Source organism: Phyllobates terribilis, unplaced genomic scaffold (genome assembly GCF_046119375.1).
Source record: "Phyllobates terribilis strain yellow unplaced genomic scaffold, ASM4611937v1 Scaffold_3__8_contigs__length_932513732, whole genome shotgun sequence".
NCBI classification, from domain to species: domain Eukaryota; kingdom Metazoa; phylum Chordata; class Amphibia; order Anura; family Dendrobatidae; genus Phyllobates; species Phyllobates terribilis.
In genome coordinates, this window is record NW_027362763.1 from 68,213,367 (window position 1) to 68,241,287 (window position 27,921).

Consider the following 27,921-nt stretch of genomic DNA (forward strand, 5'->3'; position numbering starts at 1 on the left):
CTAACAGCCAATTTGCTGGATTCATTTTAAAGGGAGACTGTCATGTAATTTCAAGGATCTAGGCTGTCCTCAGTGCATTGTTAGTGATGCAATGTGCATCACTGACACGTTATTTTCATTAAAAACGGCGCTGTAATGATGTCCAAATAGCACTTTATATAGTTATATCGTACCTGCTCATTTAGTCATAGGGGTGTGATTCATTTTCTGTTCAGTCACGGGCGTCGCTACCCACTCAATTTGATTGATTTCCCTGGTTGAACCAAGATCACTAGAATCCAGCACTTGCTCAGTGTGTAGCTGGCCGCACTTGCGTAGTGTGGCGCTTGGAGCCACGCTTGCGCAGTATGTAGTCAGCCTCGCTGGGTCACTTTAGCGCTTGGAGCCACGCTTGCGCAGTGTGTAGCCGGCTGTGCTTGCGCAGTGTGGAGCCAGCCGCACTTGTGCATTGTTGAGCAGGGAGGCTCCAAACGCCACATTGCGCAAATGCGGCTGGCTACACACTGCGCAAGCGTGGCTTCAAGCGCTAAACTGCGCAAGCGCGAGATTCAAGTGACATCGACGCAATCAGGGAAATCAATCAAATTGAGTGAGCGGCTACGCCCGTGACTGAGCAGAAAATGAATCACACCCCTATGACTAAATGAGCAGGTGCGATATAACTATAGAAAGTGCTATTTGGACATCATTAGTTTAGATGCTTGACAGGTTCCCTTTAAAGTCTGGAACGAGTGGAAAAAAAATGTCATGACATCAGGTGATGACGCACGTCATGATGCAGCCTCATGCCTGCTCAGTACCCTGTGACATCATGATGTTATGAGGCCTAGTCCGCAACCGAAGCACGTAAGAGTGACTGGTGCCAGATGGAGTTGGACTGGTGGAAAAGCAAGTATTATGTCTATTTTTTAAACCTTACATTTATTAAGCTTCGTGGTCGGCCAAGATCTTCGGAATATAACAAATGTCTTTAAAATTTCAAATTCGATACATTGGACATGAATCAAATTTCCCCAAAATGAAGCAAATCTAACGAATTTGAGTTTCCCCTCTAGCTTTGTAGTTAACTGTTCACAAGACAAATCCTAATTGCAAATTCAGCCATAGTATGACTGCTTAGTGCGCAGCTGTATCCTCCTCATATGAAAGGCAGCAAAGGCTGAAATGTTGATCAGTATTTAAAGATCCATTGTCCTTTAACAATTAGCAAAGCATTTTCTTCTACACTTACTCATCTTCATTCCTAATATGTTATAGAAAAGGTCTTCAACTTGGAGGACTCCTATAATTGCCTATAGATACATGCTATGTCTTATCTGCGAGGGACTGCACAGATTTCATGGGGTAATGGAGCATTAGTAAATCCCAATGCAGGGGCGAGGTCTAGCTTTGCTCCAGGGGAAGCCTGGAATGTGAAGTTCTGCAGCAAAGTTGTGAAGAACAGAAAGATCTCCATTTTTGCCAAGTTCTCTCCAGCACAACTTCTTTTACCTGTATAACAAAGAATAATAATAATAAAAAAAAAAACACATTTCCGGTGATCAGCCATATTGATCATGTATGTTATAGAGCAAGAAGAACTTGTTTTTTTGTTTGTTTTTTCCAGAAAACCTTAAATCAAGATGTTAGTAATATTTTGGAAAAAATTGTATGTCCTTTAATTCTGAGCAGATGCGTTGTAGTGATACAAATTGTGCACATTGATTAACAGGGAGCAGTTCAGCAGCCACATCAGTGATCTGTGAGCAGCGGACTGGAGACATTTTTAGACCTCTTCATACCTGCCTGCATTGCCAGCTCTTAAATAGATAGCCTAGCGCAATGTCACATGTGCGGAACTATGATGTCACTGCAGCCGGCTAATCAATAGATAAGACAAAGATGCCATCAGGTAAGAAGCTGTTCACACGGAGCACGGAACAGCTTGGCAGAAATACATTATTGATGTGGCTTGAAAATCAATCTCTAATCTTGAGACCCTCGATCTCTGAAAAGAAAACTTTTTGAATAATTATAATTATATATATACTTTCACATGCTGTTGTGCAAGTGGAATAGACAATAGATGGAAATTATTGGCAATTATCAAGACACACTCAATAAAGGAGTGGTTCTGCAGGTGGGGACCACAAACCACATCTCAGTGCCAATGCTTTCTGGCTGATGTTTTGGTCACTTTTGAATGTTGGTTGTGCTTTCTCACTTGTGGTAGCATGAGACGGACTCTACAACCCACAGAAGTTGCTCAGGTAGTGCAGCTCATCCAGGATGGCGCATCAATGTGTGCTGTGGCAAGAAGGTTTGCTGTGTCTGTCAGTGTAGTGTTCAGATGCTGGAAGTGCTACCAGGAGACAGGCCAGTACACCAGGAGACATTGAGGGAACTGTAGGAGGGCAACAATCTAGCAGCAGGACCGCTACCTCCGCCTTTGTGCAAGGAGGAACAGGAGGAGCACTGCCTCAGCCCTGCAAAATGACCTCCAGCAGGCCACAAATGTGCATGTGTCTTCACAAACTGTTAGAAACCAACTCCATGAGGGTGGTTTGAGGGCCCGATGTCCACAGATGGGGGTTGTGCTCACAGCCCAGCACCGTGCAGGATGCTTGGCATTTGCCACAGAACACCAGAATTTGCAAAGTCCCCACTGGCGCCCTGTGCTCTTCACAGATGAAAGCAGGTTCACACTGAGCACATGTGACAGACGTGACAGAGTCTGGAGACGCTGTGGAGAGTGATCTGCTGCCTGCAACATCCTTCAGCATGACCGGTTTGGCAGTGGGTCAGTAATGGTGTGGGGTGGCATTTCTTTGGAGGGCCGCCCAGCCCTCCATGTGCTCTCCAGAGGTAGCCTGACTGCCATTAGGTACCAAGATGAGATCCTCAGACCCCTTGTGAGACCATATGCTGGTGTGGTTGGCCCTGGGTTCCTCCTAATGCAGGACAATGCCAGACCTCATGTGGCTGGAGTGTGTCAGCACTACCTGCAAGATGAAGGCATTGAAGCTATAAACTGGCCCGCCCGTTCCTCAGACCTGAATCCGATTGAGCACATCTGGGACATTATGTCTCACTCTATCCACCAACGTCACGTTGAACCACAGACTGTCCAGGATTTGGCGGATGCTTTAGTCCAGGTATGGGAGGAGATCCCACAGGAGACCATCCGCAACCTCATCAGGAGCATGCCCAGGCGTTGTAGGGAGGTCATACAGTCACATGGAGTCCACACACAATACTGAGCCTCATTTTCACTTGTTTTAAGGACATTACATCAAAGTTGGATCAGCTTGTAGTGTGTTTTTCCACTTTAATTTTGGGGGTGACTCCAAATCCAGGCCTCCATTGGTTAATAAATTTGATTTCCATTGATGATTTTTGTGTGATTTTGTTGTCAGCACTTTCAACTTCGTACAGAACAAAGTTTTCAATGAGAATATTTCATTCATTCAGATATAGGATGTGTTATTTGAGTGTTCCCTTTATTTTTTTGATCAGTATATATATATATATATGGATGTCGGACTGCACTTCAATGACATACAAGTGCAATCTGATGTTTCACATGCACCCATAGACTTGTATGGGTGCACGTGATTTGAATTCCGGAGCCACTTGCAGCAAGCTAACTTGTCATGAGAAAAAAACTCAGATCTGCACAGCCCCATAGTATAACATTGGTCCAAGTGCTCTCTAATAAAACCATGGACAGCACTCGGCTCATGTGAACTAGCCCTTAAAGCAAACCACCACTTTTAAAAGATAAAATAATTATATTGCATGACGTGGCACTTTTACAGTTTTTCCAAGTGATTCTTGGAGGAGTTTTGCTATTAACCCAAATCATCTGAACTCTGAGCTGCAGGTAATATTAAACTAGGTAGAGTCTGGCTGATCAATTTTTGCTACCATCTTCAGTGTGGCAGTGAGCGCTGTAAGGTCCTATGCCACTCGCTCCAGCAATGAAGATTGCAGCCTAGGAGAAAGAGTAAGACGCTGCTTGATTTAGTGCTGCGCCACAGAGCAGACATCAGGCATCCCAAGTTATGGGAAAAAACACCGTACAAAAAAAGTAATTTAGAAAAATGATTACATTGCAAAATCCTGTACTAAAATGATTTTTTTTGTTTGAAACTAGAGGTACACTTTAAAAGCTCAGCCATTTGATAGGTGCTAAAATAAATAGCTTCAGTCTGATCAGGGTCCCCATCTCAAAGACAATGAGCTCACATTACACTTGTTCCTCACTGTCATTCTCATATTTTAGAGACTAATGATTAAAACCGCTGATGCTGCTGTGATCACAGGACTAACATAAAGTTGTCAATCAGAAATGCAGGACAGGGTTAGCGTGCAAAATTATATTTAAACCAAGACAAAATTTGTAGCCCAGTTTATACAGTTCACTTTACTGTATATCAGCGCATGATTCCATTAAAAGGGAATTGTCATGATTCCTCCCCTCAGTGTGTCGTGGGTACAGTGAGTGACATCTCTGTCATCCAATAGGGTGCAGAGGCGTGCTGAGCTGTTGAAACCATGAATGACAGCTCAGCCGTCCAATCAGAGACTGGTAGGTGCACAGCTTCTTGGAAGTTCTCCCTGCCTCGAATAATTATTTTGCTACTTAGCTGAGCTCTCAGCCCCATATCTCTGCCAGTCATAGCCTTCTCTCGGTGATGCGGTTTGGCTGGTATCTCTGTGCCCTGTTCATTGTTCTATTATAGCCTGACTTTGAACGTAGTGCTGATCATCCATTTTCTCAACCCCTTTGCTTTGATCTGCTATTCTCCTGCTATTCTGACCTTGGACTGTGACTTGACTTTGCCTTTGTCTTTTCCCTTTTGTTACTACATGCTCTCTTGGTATCTGACCTTGGAACGTTTGACTACTCTGCCTAATGGCTTGTCCGTGCGTGGTGACTAGCATTACATTTAGCATTACAGGAGTGAAAGAAAGAGGTGGGCAGCATGGTGGCCCAGTGGTTAGCACTGTTGCTTTGCAGTGCTGTGGTCCTGTGTTTAAATCCCACAAAGGATAACATCTGCAAGGAGTTTGTATGTTCTACACATTAGAGATGAGCGGTGTTCGACTAGAACTGTTCGCGAATCTCAAATTTGATCTGTTTTTGGCGGTGTTCGAGTCGTTCGACGAACGCAAACGATTTGCAAAATATTCAGCTATTCGAGGTTATGTTCGATAACTGTTCGTGCACCAAAAGCGTAACTGGATTTTTTCACATCATGCAGGGATTGTCTACCACTCACTGTAATGCCACAGCCATGGTGGTTGTGGCATTACAGTGGTAGCCCAAATCGATGGGAACAGTGCTCACAGTGAAACACGAAAAGCCGGCAATTCAGCAGCGGCATACACCGGTACCTGACAATTTAGAACAGAAAGAATAGAGCATCACACATAGATTAGATAGATAGAAACATGTCAGTCACATATATAAAAAGTAGAGTGACAGTGTTGGTTACTGTACTTGTCATTTTGTGTTAAAGGATTTATTAAAATAAATAATAGTGTTTTCATGCACTGTCTCTTTATAAAAGCCGGCCGGCAATTCAGCATCAGTACCCGACAATTTAGAACGGAAAGAATAGAGCATCACACATAGATTAGATAGATAGAAACATGTCAGTCACATATATAATAAGTACAGTGATAGTGTTGATTACTGTACTTGTCATTTAGTGTTAAAATAAAGGATTTATTAATAAAAAAATTGTCATGGGGTTCACCGGAATTTCAGTTTCTAGCGGAGGTTAAGCAGATGGCTGGGGCAGATGTTTGAAGCCTGGGAAGGGGGTAATACCCACAGAGCTTCCCAGGCTACTGATATCAGCCCCCAACTGAATACCTAGCCTTTACTAGCAATAAAAAAGGGGACCCAAAAAAAAATGATGTGCGGTCCCGCCTATTTAAATAGCTAGCAAAGGCTAGGCAGACAGCTGGGGGCTGATATTAATAGCCCAGGAAGGGTGCCATGAATATTGGCCCCCTCCCAGGCTAGAAACACCAGCGGTCAGCCACCCCAGAAATGGCGCATCCATAGGATGCGCCAATTCTGGCACTTAGCCTCGCTCTTCCCACTTCCCTGTAGCGGTGGCAGTGAGGTAATTGGGCTTGGGTTGATTTCAGCTTATAATGCCAGCTGACATCAAGCCCCGGTTAGTAATGGAGAGCAGTCTATAAGACACCCCCATTACTAACCCCATAGTCAAAGTTAAAAAAACCCACAAACACCCAGAATAAATTCCTTTAATTGAAATAAACACACAATTCTTTAATGTTCTAAATTAAACCATACTTACCATCACGCCCATTTCAGCTGAAGCCAACGATCTCCTGCAATAAAAGTAAAATAATAAACCAACCTCATCCTTACCTTTCCATGGTTCCCAGGACGGCTCCAGCTCTGATACATTCACATGACAAACTGGATCGCAGCAGAAAGCTGATATCCAGCCTGCCATGCCTCAGACACTGAGAAGCGCAGGCATACTTGTGCTCCTCAGTGTTTGGCTGTGACGGCATCCAGATGAGCCGAGTTCATGTCCAATGAACTCAGATCACCTCATGCACATCACTGACAGCGTGGGAGAATTCTCCTGCGCTTGCCGTGAGCGCAGGTGAATAATTTCACGCTCACCGCAAGCGCATGAGAATTTTCCCACGCTGTCAGTGACGTCCATGAGGTGAGTTGAGTTCATTGGACATGTCCAATGAACTCAGCTCACCTCATGCACGTCACTGACAGCGTGGGAAAATTGTCCTGCGCTTGAAGTGAGTGCAGGAGAATTCTCTCACTCTCACGGCAAGCGCAGGAGAATTTTCCCAAGCTGTCAGTGACATGCATGAGGTGAGCTGAGTTAATTGGACATGAACTCGGCTCATCTGGATGCCGCAACATCGAGACACTAAGGAGCCCAAGTATGCCTGCGCCTCTCAGTGTCTGCGGCATTGCAAGCTGGATGGCAGCTTTCTGCTGCGATCCAGCCTGTCATGTCAATGTAGCAGAGATGAAGCTGTCCTGGAAACCATGGAAAGGTAAGGATGAGGTTGGTTTATTATTTTACTTTCATTGCAGAAGACATTGGCTTCAGCTGGAATGGGCATGATGGTAAGTATGGTTTAATTTAGAACATTAAAGAATTGTGTGTCTATTTCAATTAAAGGACTTTATTCTGGGTATTGTGTTTTTTTTAAATACTTTTCTACAAATTCATGGCGGTCATGTCTAATATTGGCGTGACCCCATGAATTTCGGGCTTAGGGCCAGCTGATAATACCAAGCTGGCCCTAACTCCTTTATTACCCAGTAAGCCACCGCACCAGGGCCCTGGATGAGTTGGGTACAGCGCCAGTAGATGGCGCTTCTATGAACGCGCCATTTTCTGGGGTGGCTGCGGACTGCAATTTGCAGCGGGGGGGAGGGGCAGAAAGCTTGGGCCTCCCTGCGCTGCGGACTCCAGCGCCCAGCTGCTTAGTTGTACCTGACTGGACACAAAAGTAGGACAAAGCCCCACGTTTTTTTTTTTTTACATTATTTCATGAAATTCATGAAATAATTTAAAAAAGGGCTTCCCTGTATTTTTGTTTCCAGCCAGGTACAAATAGGCATCTGTGGGTTGGGGGCAGCCCGTTCCTGCGTGCTGTTCCTGGCTGGACACCAAAATAGGGCGAAGCCCCATGTATTTTTTTTTTAATTATCTCATGAATTTCATGAAATAATTAAAAAAAATGGAATCCGCAGTGTAGGGAGGCCCAAGCTTTCTGCCCCCCCCCCCCCCCCGCTGCAAATTACAGTCCTCAACCACCCCAGAAAATGGCGCGTTCATCGAAGCGCCATCTTCTGGCGCTGTACCCAACTCATCCAGGGCCCTGGTGCGGTAGCTCACTGGGTAATAAAGGGGTTAGGGCCAGCTTGGTATTATTAGCTTGCCCTAACCCCGAAATTCATGGGGTCACGCCAATATTAGACATGACCATCATGAATTTCTAGTAAAGTATTTAAAAAAACACAATACCCAGAATAAAGTCCTTTAATTGAAATAGACACACAATTCTTCAATGTTCTAAATTAAACCATACTTACCATCACACCCATTCCAGCTGAAGCCAATGAATTCTGCAATAAAAGTAAAATAATAAAACAACCTCATCCTTACCTTTCCATGGTTCCCAGGATGGCTCCAGCTCTGCTACATTCAAATGACAGGCAGCATCGCAGCAGAAAGCTGCAATCCAGCTTGCCATGCCGCAGACACTGAGAAGCGCAGGCATGCTTGCGCTCCTCAGTGTCTGGCTGTGACGGCATTCAGATGAGCCGAGTTCATGTCCAATAAACTCAGATCACCTCATGCACGTCAGTGACAGCGTGGGACAATTCTCCTGCGCTTGCCGTGAGCGCAGGAGAATTCTCTCACGCTGACCCCAAGCGCAGGAGAATCCTCCCACGCTGCCAGTGGCTTGCATGAGGTGAGCTGAGTTCATTGGACATGAACTCGGCTCATCTAGATGCCGTCACAGCCAAACACTGAGGAGCGCAAGCATGCCTGCGCTTCTCAGTGTCTGTGGCATGGCAGGCTGGATGGCAGCTTTCGGCTGCGATCCAGCCTGTCATGTGAATGTAGCAGAGCTGAAGCCGTCCTGGGAACCATGGAAAGGTAAGGATGAGATTTGTTTATTATTTTACTTTTATTGCAGGAGATCGTTGGCTTCAGCTGGAATGGGCGTGATGGTAAGTATGGTTTAATTTAGAACATTAAAGAATTGTGTTTTTATTTAAATTAAAGTACTTTATTCTGGGTGTTTGTGTTAATTTTTAACTTTGACTATGGGGTTAGTAATGGGGGTATCTTATAGACGCCTCTCCATTACTAACCTGGGCTTGATGTCAGCTGGCATTATAAGCTGTCATCAACCCCAGTCCTATTACCCCACTGCCACCGCTGCAGGGCAGTGGGAAGAGCGAGGCTAAGTGCCAGAATTGGTGCATCCTATGGATGCGCCATTTCTGGGGCGGCTGACGGCAGGTGTTTCTAGCCTGGGAGGTGGCCAATATTCATGGCACCCTTCCTGGGCTATTAATATCAGCCCCAGCTGTCTGCCTAGCCTTTGCTAGCTATTAAAATAGGGGGGACCCTGTGTCATTTTTTTGTTGGGTCCCCCATTTTAATTGCTAGTAAAGGCTAGGTATTCAGCTGGGGGCTGATATTAGTAGCCTGGGAAGCTCTGTGGGTACTACCCTCTTCCCAGGCTTCAAACATCTGCCCCATCCGTCTGCTTAACCTCTGCTAGAGATTAAATTTACGGGGAACCCAATGCCAATTTTTTTTTTAATAAATCCTTTATTTTAACACTAAATGACAAGTACAGTAATCAACACTATCACTGTACTTATTATATATGTGACCGACATTTTTCTATCTATCTAATCCATGTGTGATGCTCTATTCTTTCTGTGCTAAATTGTCGGGTACTGAATTGCCGGCCGGCTTTTTTAAAGAGAGTGTTTTCTGAGCAGTTTGTCAGCTTTTGGACACCATTGAAGGTGTTTTCTATGTGTTTTTGTTTGCCTGCCATTGGTTTTAACAGTGTTCGACGGTGTTCGACAGTGTTCCACGAACATCCCGATGTTCGACGAACCAAACCGAACCCGAACACTACGGGGGTGGCTCAACACTACTCCACATGTTTGCATGGGTTCTCCGTTTTCCTCCCACACTCAAAAGACATACTGATAGGGAATGTAGATTGTGAAACCCAATGGGGACAGTGCCGATAATGTCTGTATAGTGATGCGGAATTAATTGCACAGTGTAAGTGAGTAAAATATATAAAAAATCTACCTAGTGAGAAGGGAATGAAGGCTTCGTTCTTCTTAAACTTTCCTTCTGAGTCAAGAAAGTGCCCAGGATAAAACTCTTCTGGCTTCTCAAAATAAGCTTTATCTTTAAGAGCAGAGTGAAGTAATGGAATGACAGTTGTGCCCTGGGGAAACAAAAGATAATATAAATTACCATAAAAATATACAATATAACCAAAATATTATAAATATACAGAAGTTATTAAAACATTTAATGGGAAACACACACACATAATGTCCAGACTCCAGTTATAAAAGAAGTCTCCTCACCTTTGGAAGATGATAGCCCCTGAATGTGATGTCCATAGTTGTGGCATGTGGGAGGCTTCCTGGTATGATGTCCCCAAATCTTTGAATTTCATGAATGACTGCATCAGTATATGGCATTTCCTTCCTATGTTCTATTTGTGGTTCAGCAGATCCTATAATATTTTCAATTTCATTTTGCACTTTTTCTAAAAGGTAAAAATGGTATGTATAATGAGTTATAATGCAAATTTGAAAATAAATAAAATAAAGTACAAATTCAATATATTTTCGACCTGTAAAACCATTTTCTTATTTTGTCACATTACACTTTCGTTAAAGCGGTATTCCCATGTCCGAGATTTTATTCCAATATGTAGTAGGTATAATAATAATATTAGCAAATACCCCCCCAATAAGAAATGTAGTATAGTTCTCCTGATTAGCTGTGTCACTTGCCCCTTGTGCAGGGAATTACAGTAGCTTAGGAATCCATGGTTACAACTAGGGGCGAACACAGAAATCACAGAAGTTCTAATAACCGCCCCTCCACAACAAAAAAATAAATAAATAGTTGGAGGTTACAGAAGAGCAAATTTCACAGCTTGCCAGCCTTTACATTGTAATTTTCCTCCTGCTGAAGTCATAGATTCCTCTTTCATTGTCTCTATAAAATATGATGCCAACAAAAGTGCTCCCCAAACACAGTATGATACCCCCATGGTGAATTCCTCCACATGCACAGTATAATGACCCTACTGTACCCCACTTCAACTCCCAAGGCAAAGTATGGTGACCTCAACAAAGTATAATCCCCCAAACTTGACCCCCACAGGCCTCCATGCAGTATAATGGGCCTACATACAGTATAATGGCCCAAAAGTTCTCCACACTGTCCAATGGCCTGAACTAGCCCTCCATACAATAAAATGGCCCACACGCAGCCCTCCATGCAGTATAATGGCCCAACACTGTATAATGGCCTGCACTAACCCTGAAAAAAAGTTTTATGACCTTTACACAGTATGATGGACCCCACACAAACCTCCACATTGTAGAATTGTTTGCATACAGAATACTGGCCCCACACATAGCCCTCCAAATATTATAATGGCCCCACATAGCCTTCCACATAGTATAAAGCACCCCTCAATCCTCCATATAGTATAATGCACTCCCAATGGTCCTCCATAGAATATAATTCACTCCTCATGGTACTCCATACATTATAAAGTATCCCACCTGGTCCTCAATACAGTATAATGCACCCGCCATGGTCCTTCATACAATAAAATGCACTCCCCATGGTTCTCCATACAATATAATGCACTTCCCATGGTTCTCATACAATATAATTCACCACTCATGGTCCTCCATAAAGTATAATGCACCCCCAGGATTTCCCCATACAGTATAATGGACCCCCATGGTCCTCCATACAATATAATGCACCCTCAGGATTTCCCCATACAATATAATGTACTTCCCATTGTCATTTATACAATATAATGCACTCCCTATCGTCCTCCATACAATATAATGCACTCCCCATGATCCTCCTTACTCTATATGGCTACCAGTCACTGATTTAAAAAAAAAATACAATATTCACCTTTCCTCATTCCACCCGTTGCTCCAGTCTTCTGAGCGTGTGGTGTGAAGCGCTGCACATCTCAGAATAGTGGGCGCGCTGTAATGACGTCATCGTGCACACAGATGCCGAGGCAGAATGAAGGGAGTGGAAACATTTGCTGATGCTTCCTCCTCCATCATTATTGCTCGCGCTAACAGCCGGAGCCCCCTCCGGCCGTCAGCACGAGCAATGATGATAGAGGAGGGAGCGTCAGTAGATGCTTCCACTCCCATCATTTTGTGCGGGCGGGTGGTGTGGGCTCTGACGGTTGAAGTGCAGGAGCTGACGGGCGGAGAGGGGGCCCGGTGCAGGTGCTGACACCAGGCCCCCTTGGCTCATGGTCTCCATATCAATGGCGTGGCTTGCCGCTATTGGTGGTACGCTACTGGTTACAATCAATCATATCATGACAGTTAGCTGTTAGTGGTTGAAGCCATGGATACCTAAGCTACTGCAATGCCCTGCACATGGGGTTAGCGACATAGCTTAAAATAAGAACTATACTACATTATAATTTTTTTGTTATTAGGATTAGTTTCTTTGTAATGAAATTACAAGGTTTACAGTGTGCCATGAAAACCTCTTATGAAACAGATGGAATTTAATGGTAAACTTTGTTTTAGTTTTCTATTGTCACATTCCAGGAGCCATAATTTGCTTTATTTTTTGTTGATGTATCCGAGTGCTTTATTGTGAAATGAGTATTTTCCATTGGCACCATTTTGGGGTCCTTTTTTGGAAACTTTTTGGCAGATAATACTTTTTGTTCATTTTTTTCCTCTTTTTGCTATCAGAAATGAACAAAAAAGTAGCTATTCTGTGATTACATAGTTACATAGTTACATAGTTTATAAGGCCGAAAAAAGACAAGCGTCCATCCAGTTCAGCCTATTTCTTGTGCACTGCAGCTATTCCGCAGCGTTGATCCAGGGGAAGGCAACAAAAAACCATGAGGTATAGGCCAATTTACATCACTGAGGAAAAATTCACTTCCCGACACCAATCTGGCAGTAAGATTAAATCCCTGGATTAATTAACTAAGCATAAGATGTAATTTTATTGTTCTCAAGAAAGGCGTCCAGGCCTCTCTTGAACTCTTTAAGTGAGTTGGACATCACCACTTCCTCTCCCAGAGAGTTCCAGAGTCTCACGGCTCTGACCGTAAAGAATCCCCTTCTATGCTGGTGCAGGAACCTCCTTTCCTCCAGACGCATAGTGTGCCCCCTCGTCTTTGTCACCATCCTTGGTATAAACAGGTCATGGGAGAGATCTCTGTACTGCCCCCTGATGTATTTATACATGTTTATGAGGTCTCCCCTAAGCCTTCTCTTTTCTAACGTAAATAGGCCTAATTTTGACAACCTCTCTGGGTATTCTAGTCCCTCCATTCCTTTTATTACCTTAGTCGCCCTCCTTTGTACCCTTTCTAGCTCCAATATGTCTTTCCTGAGCACCAGAAAAATAAAAGCCTTTATTTTTCTGTTTATAGAACTGTGGGATGGTTTGTTTTTTCATGATGGTACATTTTTTTGTGGTCCATGTGTTTTTTTAAAACTAAAACCACATTTATTAGAAAATTTGTAATTTTATTTATTTTACAAAAATACATGTGACGCCTCGCCCTTCCTGGGAAATGGGGTTACTCGGAGCCGGGTCAGTGTAGGGGTCACGGGGATGCAGTCATGGCCTGGACTCGTTCCGTGCCCAGGGCTGTCACATCAAAATATTGGGCTTCTTTTAGGATGAGTGGTATTTCGACTACGCCACCTGTGGACACCAGCGCTGCAACAGTCCACTGAGGCTGGTGTTATGGGCAGCTGAGATGGAACAGCTCCCCACAGGCAGAGCAGGCCTCAGGGCAGTGTGAGAAGTAATGGTGAAGTAGCAAAGTCAGATATCGGGGGCCGGTCACCCCTCTTGCAGCAGGAATCCCTCTGACTAGGCCAGAGTAAAGAATACAGGTGGCGTCTCCGCTCCGTCTGTATCCCCCTGGGATCCTTTTGCCTGTGGAGCTTGTCTCCTCTGCTCCCCTTCTAAGCCTTCTTAGGTCAGGACCTTGACCGGGTAGAGACAGTGGTTAACTCTCACCCGCTCCTCGTCTCAAGGCCAGAGTACGAGGACCGTGTATCTTTAGTCAGCTGCAGAATCTTGCTGGACCCTGGCAGAAAACCACAATCAAAGACCTTGAACCTAAGATGGCTGTAGATTAAATATGAATCAATATGTGTTTCCTAAAAGTGTGTCCTCCACCCTCACCCACTACATGGTTCCCCCTATCTTTGGTTCCCCCCATCTCCTCTATCCCGGCCCGGGACAGCACCCTGGTGCATTTAGGCCCCCTACAGGACAGGAGTGGTGTAGTGTTGAGTGGTGAAGTAGGGTCCTGAGAGATGCTCCATCCTTACCTGGAAGAGGAGATACCACACCTCAGGATGAGGTGCAGTACCCCCGTGGCGACTGAACCCTCAGGGGCGCCACATACAAATTACCTAATAATTGTGCACATAATGTAAGCTAAGCAATATATTCAGCATTCCCATAGACAATAAATGGAGCACAGGCCAACCATACATACAGTGAGGGAAATAATTTTTTGATCCCTTGCTGTTTTTGTAAGTTTGCCCACTGACAAATACATGAACAGTCTGTAATTTGAAAGGTAGGTTAATTTCAACATTGAGAGATAGAATATCCAAAAAAAATCAAGAAAATCACATTGTATAAATTAGATCATTTTTTTTTAATTTTGCCCTACAAATCATGAGTTCTGGCTCCTACAGACCAGTTAGTCGCTCCTAATCAATGCGTTACCTGCATTAAAGACAGCTGTCTTATATAGTCACCTGTATAAAAGACTCCTGTCCACAGACTCAATTAATCAGTCAGACTCTAACCTCTACAACATGGGCAAGACCAAAGAGCTTTCTAAGGATGTCAGGGACAAGATTACAGACTTGCACAAAGCTGGAATGGGCTACAAAGCCATAAGTAAGACGCTGGGTGAGAAGAGACAACTGTTGGTGCAATAGTAAGAAAATGGAAGAAATACAAAATGACTGTCAATCGACATCGATCTGGGGCACGATACAAAATCTCACCTCGTGGGGTATCCTTGATCATGAGGAAGGTGAAAGATCAACCTAAAACTACACGGGGGGAACTTGTTAATGATCTCAAGGCAGCTGGGACCGCAGTCACCAAGAAATCCATTAGTAACACATTATGCCTTAAAGGTTTAAAAACCTGCTGTGCCTGCAAGGTCCCCCTGCTCAAGAAAGAACATGTGCAGGCTCATTGGAAGCTTGCAAATGAACACCTGGATGATTCCATGAGTTATTGAGAGAATGTGCTGTGGTCAGATGAGACAAAAATTGAGCTATTTGGCATTAACTCAACTCGCCTTGTTTGGAGGAACAGAAATGCTGCCTATGACACAAAGAACACTGCCCCTACTGTCAAGCATTGAGGTGGAAACATTATGTTTTAGGGGCATTTCTCTGGTAAGGGCACAGGACTACTTCACCGCATCAATGGGAGAATGGATGGAGCCATGTACCGTAAAATCCTGAGTGACAACCTCCTTCCCTCCGCTAGGATGTTAAAAATGGGTCATGACTCGGTCTTCCAGCAAGACAATGACCCAAAATATACAGCCAAGGCAACAAAGGAGTGGCTTAAAAAGAAGAACATTAAGGTCATGGAGTAGCCTAGCCAGTCTCCAGACCTTAGCCCCATAGAAAACTTATGGAGGGAGTTGAAGCTTCGAGTTGCCAAGCGAAAGCCTCAAAATCTTAATGATTTAGAAATGATCTGCAAAGAGGAGAGAACCAAAATTCCTCCTGACATGTGCGCAACCCTCATCATCAACTACAAAAAAGTCTGACTGCTGTGCTTGCCAACAAGGGTTTTGCCACCAAGTATTAAGTGTTGTTTGCCAGAGAGATCAAATACTTATTTCTCACTGCAAAGTGCAAATAAATGTATCTAATTTATACAATGTGATTTTCTTGATTTTATTTTGGATATTCTATCTCTCAATGTTAAAATTAACCTACCCTTAAAATTATAGACTGTTCATGTCTTTGTCATTGGGCAAACTTACAAAAAGAGCAAGGGATCAAATAATTATTTCCTTCACTGTACATCCACTTTATTCAGAATGGGGCTGCAGACCCCTGTGCTCAATGTCCTGGAATCCCAATCTTAGGGTCACTGGGGTTCCTGGGGGTCAGACACCCAGCAATCAGCAAGTACTATCTTTTGGAGAGAACTTTTTTCAGGGAGGGAGAAGAATAACCCTTTAAAACTTGTCATTAGTGATGAATGAACCCGTGGAAGTTTGGGTTCAGCTAAACTTGAGTTAAAAGTTTGGTTTTGGTCCAGCTTGACCCTGAACCCAAACACAATTGAAGTCAATTGGGACCTAAACTTTGGTGATGTAAAATGGTTGTAGTAAGGGCTATGGGGCTGCAAAAGGAAGCAAAATTAAGGTAAGAGCAGGACAATTTCCCTGCAAACAAATTTGGATACAAAAATGACTTAAATCCCTTATATCATTCAGTAAACATTGAGTTAATTAGCTTGCCCAACTGGCTGGATAGAATCAATAGAATAGCGTGAGGATAGACAACACACAGCCCGAAATCAATGGAAGTCAATGTAGACTATTCTTATCAATGTCATGTGTAAATATCCATGCATTCATTAAAACTCTCCCAGAGTTAAATCACATTAGTAAAAAAAAAGCAGACAGCTGGGGGCTGGTGTTATTATTCTGGGAAGGAGCCATTATCCATAAAGGTTCCCAGCCTATTAATTCTAGTTCAGAGCTGTCTGTTTAGCTGTTACTGGTTATTAAAAAAAAGATGAGAGGGACCCCTTCTTTTAATTACCAGCTAAGGTTGAACAGACAAATGTGGGCTGTTCTTAATAGGCTGGGTAGGGGTCAGAGATATTGCCCCCCCTCCCAGGCTAATAAAACCAACCATCAGTCACCCAAGAAATGGCACATCCATTAGATGCTCCAATTCTGATGCTTAGCCTCAGCTCTTCCCGCTTGCCCTCGTGTCGTGGCAAGAGGGGTAATAGTTTATGGGGTTTATGTGGTTGTGCTGCGGCCTTTCAACAAGCTTTATTAGACTTCCAGACACAAACAGGAAACTGGACATACAGTAAGAAGTCAGTGTTCAGGGTCCAGTACCGGACACCAGAAGTCTGGTACGAACCCAGAACTTTCCAGTTCGGGTTCACTCATCCCTACTTGTCATGTTTATTCATGCTCCCTTTTGCTGACAGCAAGTTATAATTGCCGGAATGCACTATTTTATTGTCTACCCTTGAGTACAGATAAAGGCATAATCAGAAACTAGAATTCTATTCTCACTTTGCACACAAGTTTCTCTTAAAGGGAATTTGTCAGGTCATTTTTGCCTACCATACAAATAGTATCCTGTAATGGGGCTTGGGCAGCCAGTTCAGGATATGTAACTTTAATTGCCGTACGTTGCCCCTTGTCTTGCTGTAAGCCACAGAAAATCTTTAGTCGTATGCCAGCTAGCCAGACATATGTCAATGCAAAATGAATATTCACCTCTTCCACCACCCATTTGCTGATGTTTTATCTGCTGATGCACGAACTTGATGCACCATCAGATAAAACATTTGGTCCATCATGTCATATATGTTACTCTTCAGCAGTGTGTAATATGGTACAGAGCATTTTATTTTGGCCAATAAGTGAGAATCGAATTTCAAACTGTGAGTACCTACAAATATCAAGAAATTTGTCTCAAAGTCAATTTTAGGAGAATCAATTTGATCATCTCTAGCATCAACCTATCCCAAGGTAATAGCAGAAAATCTTGTTTTATTTTGTTTTTGTTTGCATGTTTCTGTTTTCAAAGCTGGTCATCTCATTCCTCTCTTTTCAGGATATGTCATGCAAAGAAGAGAGGTAAAAAATACCCTTTAACTAGACCTACAATAAAGCATCATTGAAAGCCTGGCAACTCCACCAATTTTACTTTCATTTCTGAAATATTTAAATTCACTACTAGTATCCTACAAATATATGACACATACTGTAATCATGGTATGATTTGTAACATTTATATCATATTATATAAAATCATATTTTGGCACCATTCACTTTCGTATCATGAGGTGAAAGGCTCCAGTGGCATCACTCCACAGATACCTCTGGGTTACATGCTTGATCACCAGGGGAAATGCCAGTATCCTCTTCATGACACATATATGATTCTTACAATTGCATTCAGGCAATATAATGAAATTAATAAACTGAGGTACATTTAGTGCCCATTGCGGTACCATAAATTACTACATTGATGCAGTGCAGAAATCTATGTTCATATCTGTTTTGGTTCATGGGTCAGTCATAAATGGATGTTCATTACTTACTTTGGATTTCAGGATATTTCATCATTAACAAAAGGCCCCATCGCAGAGTGGTTGAGGTGGTCTCCATTCCAGCAGCAAATAGATTGCTCACCAGTTTGCCCAAATTTTTATTGTGGAAGTATAAAGTAGATTCTGGCTTAACCTAGGTAAGATATAAATATACAGTTTGGACAATTATATTAATTTATGAGTTGAATTATCCAACGTAAAGCTTAAGATGATCTGCTGCACAATACTTAGTAATAACATTATAATAACTTTGTAACATATAGAATGGGAAGTGGCATTGTTTGTACCCCTCAACCAGCAGTTTGCATTCACCAATTTACTGCTGACTCCCTATCAATAGAAAACAGGATGGGGATACAGTTTCAGTGTGTCAGATTGTTTCCTCAAACACTGAGCAGCAAAGGGGAACAGAAAGTACAGAATGGAGCGAGAGACAGTCTTTGATCCTAAAAAGACTATAGAGAAGCTTTTAATTTTTTTTCTATTGACAGTAAATGAAAATATTGCTTAGATCCAGAAAGTTAAGTCCCATACAGACTAAACAAATAACAGCTTACAAAAGTGGACAGAATTGTATTCAATCAACACAATCTTCTGTGAGCTTTTAAATACTTTGTAGCAAACAAAGCTAGATGAAATGAAGCAAAACCTAAAACATAAAATAATTAATAAGTATGTATAAATATATATATATATATATATATATATATATATATATATATATATACATATACACACACACACTCTATTTTATGGAACAATTTCAATGGTGCCAAAACACTTTTGACCATGACTGTAAATATAAACTATAGTATACTGTATATATACATACACTATATATTTACCATGTGTACAGTATATATACTATACTAAAAGGCATAGTAATTATGAATGTCTAAAATATACATAATATATATTTTAGACATCCAAATTTACCATGCCTTTCAGGACATACTGTGATGGCCAAAAGTATTGGCACCCATGAAATTGTTCCAGAAAGTTAAGTAGTTCTCACAGGAAATTATTGCAAGTATACATGTTTATTTCCTTTGTGTGTATTGGGACAACACAAAAAAACTGAGAAAAAAAGGCAAATTGGACATCATTTCACACAAAACCCCCAAAATTGGATCTTAATGTCAGTTCCCAGCTGTTTACTTAGCCTTTACTGACTATTAAAATGGGGGACCCCCCAAAAAAGTTTTCATGCTTGTGGTACCGGCAAATGACGTCAGCACATGCGCTGTGAGAACTTTCTCATGCTCTCGCTGACATCAATGAGGTGAACGGAGTTTATATGATATGAACCCCGCTCAAATTGATGATAGAACTGCGAGTCAATGAGGTGGCAGGCATGCGCTCCTCAGTATCTCGGCAGAATGGCAGACTGTAGAGGTGCATCATGCAACAATGCATCCTCCTATCTAAATGTAGTAGAGCTAGACCTGTCGCAGGGCAAATGGATTATTATCTTCATGTCGGGGACAGGTGAGTATTATGTTGCTTTAATATTTTATTTTAAAACATGGGCTTCAGTGGAATGGACATTACGGTAAGAATAAAGGTTTTTGATTAACGTAGATTCAGTAAAGTAGTCTATGTTTTTAGTTCAAATAAAGGAATTTATTCTGGGTGTTTGTATTTTATTTAACTATTTGACTAAGGGGTTAGCAATGGGGGTGTCTTATAGACGCTTGTCCATTACTAACCTTGGATTCATGTCAGCTGACAATACAAGGCTGACATGAACCCCATCCTTATTACCATTGCCACCGCATCAGGGCAAGTGCGTAGAGCGGTGGCTAAGCACCAGATTTGGCTCATCTTATTGATGCACCATTTCTGGCTGAGAGATGATGTTATTAGCCTCAGAAGGGGCTTGTATCCATGGCCCATTCCCTGGCTATTAATATCAGCGGTCTGGTTAGCCTTTGTTGGTTAGATCTTGTAGGGGGAGCCTATGTCAATTTTTTCCGGGGTCCCCCTGTAATCTAGCCAGTAAATTTTAATCAAATAGCTGTGAGCTGTTATTAACAGCCAGGGAACATTTTAGGCTAATGGCCCCTTTCCCTGGCTAGTAATATCAGCCGTCAGTGGTCGTCTTTCTCTTTTCTGGTTCTGATGTTAGTGCGAGCAGCGGGCAATGATGTGAGCTGCTTTCAGCACCCGGCACAGGATCAAACAGCACCACTATCCTAGACAAAGTCCTCATAACAAAAGCATTAGTGGAAAAGCGATCATGTACCGAACTTTGGTCTAATTTCGGAGATTTTGAGGAAAATTCTCGTGAATCTAAATAAGAATCCGAATATACATTGTTCATGCCGACTTTGAGATTGGCAAATGTTTTCCGAACAAGTTTGCTCATCTCTCACTTTCGGACGTGACTGGAAATATTACAAATATTGAGTGTGGGATCTGTCACTGTTTGCGAGAGTAAACAGCTGCTACAAAGATCAACTCTCTTTGTAGGACCCACAACCTACACCAATAAAATAGAAAAGTTGCAACTTGCACATTGACTACAATCGCAGTTAGCTTATCATTGGAGCTTTATTGACATAGGTATGAGTTGTCTAAGCATGACAATCTTTCAATAATCATATAGTATGAAAAACTTGTTCATCATAAGGCATAAAAATGGGTAGAGCTACCTCAATCTGCCTATCGTAGGATACACTAAAGGATCTGAGCACAAAACTTCAGCAGATTCTAAATAAATGGTGGGGCACAAAGAGATACAGGTAAGGTGGTGTTAGTTAGGGAAGTGTCTGAGAATCACCAGAAAGAATTTGATAGGTGATTAGGCCATCAGCTAATTAACAGGAAATCAGATTGTGACTTCCTGCTTACATATTAGAGCAGGTACTGGACTGGTGGTCATACAGGAAATCACAGGATGCCCATATGAAAGATTTTACAATATATCAATGTAATTGAGATGCGATAAAATAATAAAAACACTGCTGAAATATTACTAGTTAGTTAGCATTATATAAAGAGAAAAAAACACTTTTAAAGGAGTGCATCAGTCAAGGCAGTCTGTCAGTAGTTGTGACCTGCAAGGGTATCTTGAAACCTGATTCTTAAAAGGACTCCTGTTAGCACCGAATGACTGTTAAAACTAAGTCCCGTCACTTGGTGCTTCATGCCGTGGCCGATCATCTAAATACACCTTTCCACTTGGTTGTGTTCCCTCTTTCCAACCCTCTTCTTTGATTGCCAGCTAAAGCTTCACAGAGCCAGAGAAGGATGGAGATAGATGGAAACCAAGAAGATGGGGAGGTGTATATAAAAGATTAACTCCACCATGAAGAACTGAGAACCGGAATTTGGTTTGAACAGTCAGAGTGCCTTTAAACATACCTTCTTGTACTGATTTTGTCAGTTATACAGACATTCAAGCAATTATGCCACATAATCGTCACTCAAAAGGAGATGGCAGGGGTTATAGAGCCTTTAATTAAGAGAGTGGCGAGCACGTCAGACATGATAACCACTCTCCAGAGCACTTGTCAGAGATGTGCTTGCTACGGTAAGATTTAATCCCCACCTTCAGTATTTGGTCAGTATATTCTCTCAGTATTTGTAAGCCAAAATCATGAGTGGAACAATTAGAGGAAAAGTATAATAGAAACATGTCACCACTTCTGCATTTTTCACTCGCTCCTAGTTTTGGTGTACAAATACTAAAAGAAAATACTGTCCAAATACTGCTGGTGGGGACGTTGCCTAAAACAGTATTCCCATCTCCAAGATCCTATCCAAATATGTAGCAGGTCTAATAATAATGCTAGCAAATATCTCCAATTAGAAATGTAGTATAGTTCTTCGGATTCGCTTTGTCGCTTACCCTTTGTGCAGGGCATTTCAGTAGCTTATGTATCTATGGTTATGACCACTCATATAGTGACAAATAGTTGTCAGTGGTTATCATCATGAATTTATAAGCTACTGCAATGCCCTGCACATGGGGTAAGTGACATAGCAAATCAAAAGAACTATACTACATTTCTAATTGGAGGTATTTGTTAAAATTATTATTATTGCTACTTCTATTACATATTGGGGTAGGATCTTGGAAATGGGAATAACCCTTTTAGCACCTTTACTGCTCCCCTACTCTGCATGGTCAACATTTTCCAGGGTCAAAATTTGCTGACATTTTAAATACTAGAATACCATACCTCTTGTTGCTTTGCAAGGAAGGCATCAATGAGGTTTCTCGGATTGTTCACATCCAGTTCTCTCTGCTTTCTTGTGAATGTCTCCCTTACAAAGTTTTGCATCTCAATGTGGTTTTTGTTTAGTTTTCTATGACTCCCTGGCAGCCACCCAACCAGTGCGGGATAACTGTTGTATAGCTGTAAATACAAAAATTCACATTATTCCATCAAATATATATACAAAAAAAAGTTTAAAATGTCACAGAAACTGTTTGAGAAATAACTTTTGTCACCCATGGAACCCAGACATCTCATGTGCCGAGCATTATAGTTAAGAAACTGAAAAAAATAAATGAGCATTTTCTGGCCAAGGTCCTTCTTAGTGACCAAATCAGTCCACCCATTATTTCAACTGATTGAAAAATTATATGGAGTTTTCTAGATACTGAAAGTACTATATTTTAACCCATGAAATGAGTAGCCTCATAGGGAAAACTCCTTAATAGTTTAATATATTTACAAGAGATTGGACGAATTCTTGTGTACTGGCTGTCATAGATTGTCGAGGACCCTGGAGAATGGACAGACCCAGTTTTTTTCCTCTGTTTTCACATACATGGGTTTATAGTCAATTGGGCCCCAAAAAATAAAAAAACTTTATTATTCGTACAAATTTCAAGCCTTCATCCAGGATCCAGGAACTCATTAAAAGCTACAGGAAGTGACTAGAGGCTGTTATTTTTGCAAAAGGAGGATCTACTAAATATTAATGTCACTTTTCTGGTGGGGTGCCCATACTTATGCACCTGTCAAATTTTGTTTGAATGCAGATTGCACATTTTCTGTTAGTACAATAAACCTCATTTCAAGGCAGAAACATTACTGTGTCCAACAGTTATTACATATATCAAACTGAAACAGCTGTTGCAAAAACACCAATTTTTAGAAAACATTAAGCTTAAGATTAATAGGGGTGCCCAAACTTTTTCATATAACTGTATATATTTTATTATTTATTGAGCTAAACTGGCAACAAACAAGTCAGGAAATTATTGCTGCCATAACGTGTTCATTTTTTCATTTGAAATATTAGACGAAATTTTATTTTATTTTTATTTATTTTTTGGGGGGAGCGGGTAGGGGTGAGGAGTGTCAAGTAAGAATTTTTCTTTTTTTTCTTAACTTTATATAATTTTTTTTCTTTTTTTACAATATATTTTTCTTGATTTAACTTTTAAATATTCAACTACTGATAGAAATTATCTTTTTTTATTTAAATTTGTCATCATTAAAAATTTTACAACAAAATTTGATTCACTGATTAAATCTGAAGTATGAAAAAGCCTCTGATTGTCTTGATAATACATGTGCAACACTCAGAGGTCTCCTAAGAATTTATTAAAAACTTTTTAAGCACTTTAACCCAACAGAGTCTTAGGCTGAATTCACACGTGTGTGTCACTGTGAGAGCAGGGTCTGCAGTGCACGGACCAATTTCAGCTTCTGAACAGAAGCGTATTTTTCAAGCATATTTCACCCAAAACCTGCCTGAAAAAATGCCCCATGAAATTCACATAGTGCACAGCATTGTCAAAATGACATTGCTGTGCACATGTTACATCTTATATCATTTCTTTTTACTGCTTCAAGGTTGGAAAATTCAGCAGTGGATGAAAGTGGTAGGATTTTCATTGTTCACAGTATAGAGAGTAGATGCAAGAACATAATCAAAGTCACTGGCAATGCCTCCTCAGCAGAACAACCTCTGCTATTTTCCGGATGTGACTTCATTTGGAAAAACTTGTGTTTTTCTGGCATTTAAATAAAGCCGTACATACTCTAAGTACTGTAAAAGTGATCTCAACATATATAGCAGTGGGTACTGCTGATGGTAGCTGTTTATCACTGCTATGCTGTCACACACTATCTCTTATGTTTATTCAGTGTTTTATGGCTTACTCTCCTTATGTCTATTGTCAAGCACTGATCTCATCTCTGTATTATTTATACAGGCCTGATTGGCTGTGCTGTACCTTGTGATTTGTCAGCTTCGAGGCATCACGAGGAAGCTTACACGACCACAACCCTTATATGAGCCTTCTCTTGCTCTTTTAATCTTATGCTTTGTGAAAAATGTCAGAGGGGATTTTATTGGACAATATATGTATATTGAATCAAATAGTTTGTATTCTCCAGGTTAAGCAAATATCATCTCTAAAGAATCACCTTTAAGACTTTTTAACATTTAAAAGAAAAATAAAACACTTTTGGCTTCACTGTGTATGGTCCTGAAGATGCAAAAAAACTCTCAACCAGTTACAATAATTAGGTTAATGTCTATAACTTCAATTTGGCTAAAAATGTTATTTTTGGGGACTTAATTTTGAGCAATGAAGATTTATTTCATATATCTTGGGGGAGAATTACTTAGACTGAGGTTTAGTTTCCAATGTAAATGAGTATTGTTCTATTTAGTAGTGTATCAGTGAAAAAAATAAATTGTTAACTCCGTAAAAGACTCTGGGTAATCTAATCAAAGATAGACTCAGAGGAGTTATATTTCTAAACTCCTTAATGTAGATATTAAAATTAATGAAACTAGTGTGACACCCCAGGGGTCTGGTTGCCACAGTGATAGAGATATTACGTCTGAGAGCAGGTGGGAGGTCTCTTGGTCAGGGATCCTATGCATGCCACACCTCCTGCCCAGTCCTGGGAGGGGAAGAACTTCCCCTATATAAACCTAGGGCTGAGGCAGGGTTAGGGAGTAGAGAAGAAGTAGAGACAGAGAAGCAGATATAGGAAAAGAACATCAGGAGCTCTGTGGGAACAGTGCTACAAGGAGTCAGGGGCTGGCAGCTGCAGAGCTCGCCCTGACTGAGAAGTATCACCGGACCCGGAGTCCGAGGCTGTGGGGACTAATCTCTACCCAGCAGCAGAAACCGACCGGCAGGGGATGGCAGGTCCTCTGGCCCAGAAACCCGAAGGCACGGTCACACGCGTGGGACCAGCACTGCCATCGTGGAGCGGAAGCCATTAGAAGGCCCCAAGTCACCGACCATACGGGTGAGCACCACACGGTACACTCAGGGACGTGGGCTACTTTTACCCGCCTCTAGCAAGGTAGCCAGAAGAGTACAGTTAGTTGGGAAGGCCTACAACTCCGCCTGGCCAGGGGAGATCCCATCTGCTCAAGGACTGACCAGGCCCCGATTGCTAGCAAGTACTCCGGGAGGGTCTATCTTTGTCACCAGTAAAGACCCTGAACTACACTGCATCGTCTCTGAGTGGTTCCTGCTACCCCCATCATCCACGTCGGCTGCCCTGAGGCCATACCCCTCCCGTTGGGGGTTATACCATCCACGCTGCACCATCCTTCCACCGGCCTCAGCGGTCTGCCCTGCAGCGGCAGCTCCATAGCTGCATTCAACGGGTGGCGTAGTCATCCACCATCTACTGCTAATAGACTGCCACTTAGTCTGACTCCCTGGGCACGGACCGGGTCACCGCCACGAGACTACTACCCCCATCTGATCCGGCTCCGGGTAGGCTCCCGCGTGCGCAACGCTGCGCGACTCAGGCCCAGGGGCGCGTCAACTTTTGGCATAGTCGGCAGGATTTCGTGCCCGCAACCACAGGGTACTGTGTGCCTGAAAAAGAGACTTTTAAAACTTACCATCCGTGAAGTTTTCCCGCCATCCGGCGCCATCTTCAGCCTTCTTCCCGCCATCTGTGAGGTTTTCCCGCCATCCGGCGCCATCTTCAGCCTTCTTCCCGCCATCCGTGGAGTTTTCCCGCTGTTGGCCGCCATCTTGAAGACGCCGCGCGGGAAGAAGAGGGGCGTGGACTCCGAAAGCGCGCGAGAACTGAAGCCCCGCCTCACGTCCGGACGTTGCGTAAGGTCCTGGAAGGAGCCCAGCAGACGCCGACATCACAGGAGCGCGACGGAAGGTCCTCAACCCTGACGATCCACTGCGGAGCCGCGGCCTACGGAAGAGGATCATCGCAAGGTAGGCCACGGTCCACTAGGGGGGAGAAGGATGTCGGATACGGAGGAGAGCTTCACCGCTTCAACCCCCGCCAGCGCCACCGCTGTTGCGGTCATGCCTTTCACCATGCCCTATATCCCGGGGGCAGCCTGGCTACCCCAGTACTCAGGGGAGTCCCATACCCTGCATGACTTTAGAGAAAAGCTGGATAGCCTCTTCCAGGTGTACCCCCTCACAGAGGAGCAAAAAGTGAGCATTCTGGTGGCCCAACTAACCGGGGCAGCCCAAAGGGAGGTAAAGTCCTGGCCACCTGGGGGGAGGACTGTCGCGGGGATACTAACCCGGCTGAGGGACACCTTTGATACCCGCACCTCAGCCGAGATCAAGCTTAGATTCTACGGGTGCAAACAGCGGGCACATGAGAGTATAAGGGACTATGCCCTGAACCTACAAGAGGCCCTGAGAGCCATTAAGCAGACCGACCCTGACGGCGTGGGAGACGAGGACAGGCTGTTGACTGAACAATTTATAGAGGGTTTATATTGCAATGCCCACCGAACCCAGTTGCGGGCAATGGCCTTACAGGACCCTCATCTGGGATTTGCACAGTTCAAGGACAGAGCCATCCGGGTGCTTCGAGAACCAGCACCCGGTGGCGTTGTGACCCACAGACGCCCCACTGCCACTTACCACCAGGAGGCGGCGCCCTTGTCGGCAGGGCCTGTGGGAGCTGATGCGCAGGCTTTGAACAATGACCCGGCTCCAGACCTGCACCATCAGGTCCAAGAGCTAGCTAAAAGCGTTGCTGCGCTAACCCGAACTGTGCAGTCTTTACAGGTTTCCACTCCAGGGAAGATCCAGCTGGCATCCGGACCGGAGGACATCCCGTGGCGTCGACCAAGGAGGACCCCACCGGCCAGAGGAAGACCCAGCGACCGATACAACGAGGACGGACGACCCATCTGCCGCCGCTGCAATCAACCCGGACATATGGCAAGGTACTGTCCTTTAAACTGGCACAACCTGGGGTAGAGGGCCAACCCCCAGGAAAAAGATCACCAGGCCCATCGAACTGGCGCGACAAATATGTGGGAGGACGTCCAGTCTTACCCGTGGTACTGGATGGCATTCCTATGAGTGCCCTGCTGGACACCGGGTCACAGGTCACCACCATCCCGTACGTGCTCTTCAAGCAGTACTGGAATGACTCGGATATCACCCGCTACCCTGACGACGACTTGAGTATCATCGCCAGCAATGGTCAGCCCGTGCCACAGATTGGATTTAAAGAGGTGACCATTAAAATCGGTAGAGTCGAATTGGCGGCACAGGGACTGATCATTGTAGACATTGACAAACACGAGAGTCACCCAAAGATAACTCTAGGAACTAATGTAATTGAAAATTGTCTTGCAGAGGTGATTTTCCTTTTACAGCAGGTTGCCAAGAACGCCAGCTCCGGCCAGCAGCGAGTGCTCCAGAAAGAGATCCGGGCACTGATGCGACGGCAACAGCTAGAACTCTCCGGTGGTGAGATTGGTAACGTGCGAATGTGTGACCCTTTCCCTATTGCCATGCCCCCAA

At 43.2% G+C, this 27,921-nt stretch overlaps 1 protein-coding gene across 1 annotated transcript in view; it reads right to left on the reverse strand.

Moving 5' to 3' along the window:
- Positions 1-832: 832 nt before the first annotated feature.
- The window catches only part of LOC141258819 (cytochrome P450 2C5-like), a 68,540-nt gene continuing 41,451 nt past the window's right edge, over positions 833-27,921 (reverse strand). Inside the window, exons 6-10 of the mRNA XM_073673976.1 lie at positions 22,370-22,546; positions 18,174-18,315; positions 10,145-10,329; positions 9,858-9,999; positions 833-1,491 (exon numbers count right to left, since the gene is read on the reverse strand). Coding sequence (XP_073530077.1) covers positions 1,313-1,491; positions 9,858-9,999; positions 10,145-10,329; positions 18,174-18,315; positions 22,370-22,546 — 825 coding nt within the window. The 3' untranslated portion in view covers positions 833-1,312. The remainder of the gene's footprint in view (positions 1,492-9,857; positions 10,000-10,144; positions 10,330-18,173; positions 18,316-22,369; positions 22,547-27,921) is intronic.